This window comes from Sipha flava, unplaced genomic scaffold (genome assembly GCF_003268045.1).
Source record: "Sipha flava isolate LNK unplaced genomic scaffold, YSA_version1 18812_pilon_pilon, whole genome shotgun sequence".
In the NCBI taxonomy this organism is placed as follows: domain Eukaryota; kingdom Metazoa; phylum Arthropoda; class Insecta; order Hemiptera; family Aphididae; genus Sipha; species Sipha flava.
In genome coordinates this window covers 1-3,981 of record NW_020272442.1, presented here as the reverse complement: position 1 = coordinate 3,981, position 3,981 = coordinate 1, and the positions used below count along the sequence as shown (strand labels likewise).

Sequence of the window (3,981 nt, the reverse complement as noted above, 5' to 3'; positions counted from 1 at the left end):
GCTAAAAATTTGTAAATTAAAAATTAAAACTCCAGTATACTCATAGATAAAAAATATTACAGTAACATCAAAATTAACATTTTATTATGTCTAAAACATATATTTAATCTGTTTTAATACTTACAGCATAGTATTTCATAGTGTTTGAAAAGATTCGTTTCATGTCACTTATACCACGATTCAATGTATATGAATTATCAGTTGTTAAAGCCTTTTTAATATCATTTAATGATATAGGATGAGGAATTCTATTATAAAAGTCACGATACTAAAAGTACAATACATTTAAATAAAATTAGATATTTAGTTTATATAACATAACAAATAATATATTCTTTTACCACTTTTATGGATGGAAGTGTTCGAAAATAATCACTGTCAACATTTTGACAATATAACTCCAATAATATACGCTCAAGTATTTTTCTTTCAGATTTACCAATAGGCATATCTATATATAAGTCCTTTTCATTCAATCTTTTAGAATAAGTTGAAAGGTTTTTACATAGTGTGCACTCATTTCCAATTATTGAGCTAAAAGAAAGAACATATTATATTATTATATTACATTAAATTACATTATATTATATTATATTATATTATATTATATTACAATATATTATAATAATATAAAATAATTCTTAAATACTTTAATTTTCAAATATTAATTACATTGTCTCCTTTCCTAATGGAGGAATATGACACTCATTATGATAAATCCGGGAACAAGATTGGCATGAAAAAAATAATTCATGAGCATGTATCCATTGATTACAACAATTGCAATTTTTTGGTGGTACATAACAATTAGCTGCATTTAAATATAAAAATAAATACATTAAAAAAATCAAATTTAATATTAAATTATAATTTTAAAATATATAGATATATTAACCATTGCTTTGGACATTATTAACAATATTATTAACAACATTATTAACAGATTCATTAGAATCATTTATACAAGAATTGTTACTCATTTGACAGTCTAACACTTGACCTGTTGAACCATCAGATTGTTCCTAAAAATAATTAAATTAAAACAATATTAATATTTTATAAGTATATCAATATTTGTGAAATAATAGATCATAAATCATCAAAAATAATTTTATTTTTCTATTTTTATGTTATGTATTTTTATACATTAATTAGCACTAGAGTTATGAATTTTGATTAATTTTTAGTTGGATGTATCTATAAATCTGTAGCTTCAGAAGTCTTATTTTAAATAATACCTAGATTGAAATAAGTTTTATTCAATCGCCATCAATATTCTAACTTAAAGAAAGTTTTTAATAATATTAAAATAAAAAGAAAAAAAAATTTTATATTATGAAATTGGAAATATATATATAGTGTAACAAAAGCAATAATTCAATAATTTCTAGACTTTGACTATATACTTTTTCGTGTTAACCCAAACATAATAACATTTTTAATAATAATATAATCATAATTTTGATGGAAACGTTTTTAAATTAGGTTATGAAAAACTATAAAAAATGCATCTTAACAACTAATAATCTGTGAAACTAAAATTTAATTATCATTAATTTCATAACAAATTCTAATACATTAATTAAAATTGTTTCAATTATAAGCCTTACACGTTGAAAAATTGAAGAACACACTTGATGTCCTGGTTGAGGAATCACGAACGAATTTATTTTTCCGACATTTTCTATAGCTATATAATAGAGAAAAAAATGTTATTGCCATATATAAATATCATTGTATCAACAATCAAACATACCCAAAAGGCCATTCGTTAATGTTCCTTCAAAATCTAATTCTAGTTTAAATTGATAACTTTTTAAATCTATTGGTATTTTCAAGAAATTGCTTTTAGCTTTATCCACCTTACTCATAAACGGTCTAAACAGATACATAATATGTTGTTAATCATAATTTATACTGTATAGATTTAATATTACATACTTTGATGTTTTAATAACATCCAAAGCATTATCATGATTAAAAAAAATGTTTATCAATTTATCATAGTAAATATTTTTCTGTTTTGATTCTAAAATATCTTTTTTATTTTCGTCAAGTGTTTTTTTAACTTCCTCGAAAAAAACATCAACTTCTTTTTTTAGATCTAATGTACGTTCATTTATTTTTTGATGTAATAATAGCATAGTTTTATCAATTTGTGTTTTTGCCAATTTCCTTTTATCTTCCATTGATTGGGATAATTCATGTGTTTTATATAAACATTGTTCAAAATAATTTGTACTAAAGTCAAATTTTTTCTGATGAAACTTCAAAAATGATTTTAGTTCTTCACCAATATTTGAAAAAATTCGAAATTGATGAAAGCGGTGTTTTATTGATTGACAAAGAGAACAAACTATTACTGAACAATCCAGACAGTAAACCTCAACAGCTCTTTCATAACATTGAGAACATGGTTTAAAGAATTTTTCCTTTATAATAGGAACATGATCATTTGTTGTTTCTAAATGTATTTTTGCACATGATATACAGAACAAATTTTTACACTGTATACACATTTTTTTTGATAATTCATTACATATATTTACACTGCATGTTGTACTTTGAAAAACACCGGGTGGTATAATAGTAGGATATTCTAAGAGGCTGCAATTTTGTGTAATAACTCTACATTTTTTGCACTCCACACCTATAATATAATTATTTAATTTAATTAATTTTATTTATTACCCAGTATTTATCAAAAAAATAATAGAACATAATTTATTTAATAGTCTAATTTAAGAACTTATGATGATAAATATACCTGAATTCTCTCTTTCTGGGATAATAAGCAAACACTTATCGCAAATAAAATGTAGGCAATCTAATAAGCAAAATTTTCCATTTGATATTGTAGAACAAAATGCACATTGATACATGGCCCGTAATTCTCTGCATATTTCTTCTTGTAAAGCCATTGTCTTAACACTGAAAAAAAAAAAAAAAAATCATCAACCTACAAAATAAACTGAAGTTTTAAGAATGTTCAAATTTAAAAAATAAAATCTAACTTGATCTTGATAATGATAATAATTTAGACAAGGCTAGGCAAGTTAATTCATTTGTATGATTCATTCAATAATGTTAATACAGAAAAAAGAGTCAGTCAGGTTTTTAATTTAAAGTTATTAAATAAAATAATAAAAAATAGATAAAAATTAGTAAATGGTTAATACTTGTAAATTAGTAGTTTATAAATATACATATAGAAATAATTTAATAAATAAATAAATGCTTAGTCTGGGCTATTATTATATTTATAATGTACCACTGTTTTCGAATTTAAAATTCATCACCAGGTATACATTTACAATGTGTACAATTTTTTTTTACTAAATCAGCCACAATTTGATTGACTATGTACATAGTTGCATATAGTAGTATAAATAAATATATATATATATATATATATATATATATATAGAGTTGTATATAGTGCAATAAGAATAAAGCACGATAAATTGAGCAGCTTTTTAATCAATGTATTAACTTGATAAGTGTGAAATAATGAACTCTCAACTTTAAAATAATAACTTTATTGCAAATAGTTCTAAGTATAAATAATAATTAACTTATCAAAAATAATGCTTGCTATTATCAGACTAAAACACATCTAAATATTGTGGTCTGTTCAGGAGTACCTTATATACCCTGTTTTTAAGTGAAACTTTGGTTCTTCCTTTTTTCAAGAACTTAATTGGACATAGTCATGTGTTAAGTAATGTTTTATTTCATTATTATATATCTAACTTTTTACAGCGATCCTCTAATATTTTATCTTCATTGATCTTTAAATTTCTTTCATGATTACCTATTATATCCTTGAGTGGTTAACCTCGCAAATTCTGCAATAGCAGAATATTATAATATATTTTAACAAAGTTGGAACATGACATATATTTACGCGTTTGTTTTATTCCATGGCATTTTAGTTATTGCAACCATACTTCTGGTGTCTATGTATATTGATTATAAAAA

General features: G+C 22.9%; 1 protein-coding gene across 1 annotated transcript; it reads right to left on the bottom strand.

Annotated features, from left to right (window-relative positions):
* Window positions 1–124: 124 nt before the first annotated feature.
* Window positions 125–2,955, bottom strand: LOC112681229 (E3 ubiquitin-protein ligase TRIM33-like; the record flags this gene model as incomplete). The annotated part of the gene is given in 8 exon segments (XM_025551495.1): window positions 125–268; window positions 342–534; window positions 673–811; window positions 896–1,022; window positions 1,611–1,690; window positions 1,757–1,878; window positions 1,942–2,650; window positions 2,768–2,955. Coding segments are annotated over 8 exon segments (1,668 nt in total), but the record flags the coding sequence as incomplete, so codon positions are not given.
* Between the last annotated feature and the right edge of the window lie 1,026 nt (window positions 2,956–3,981).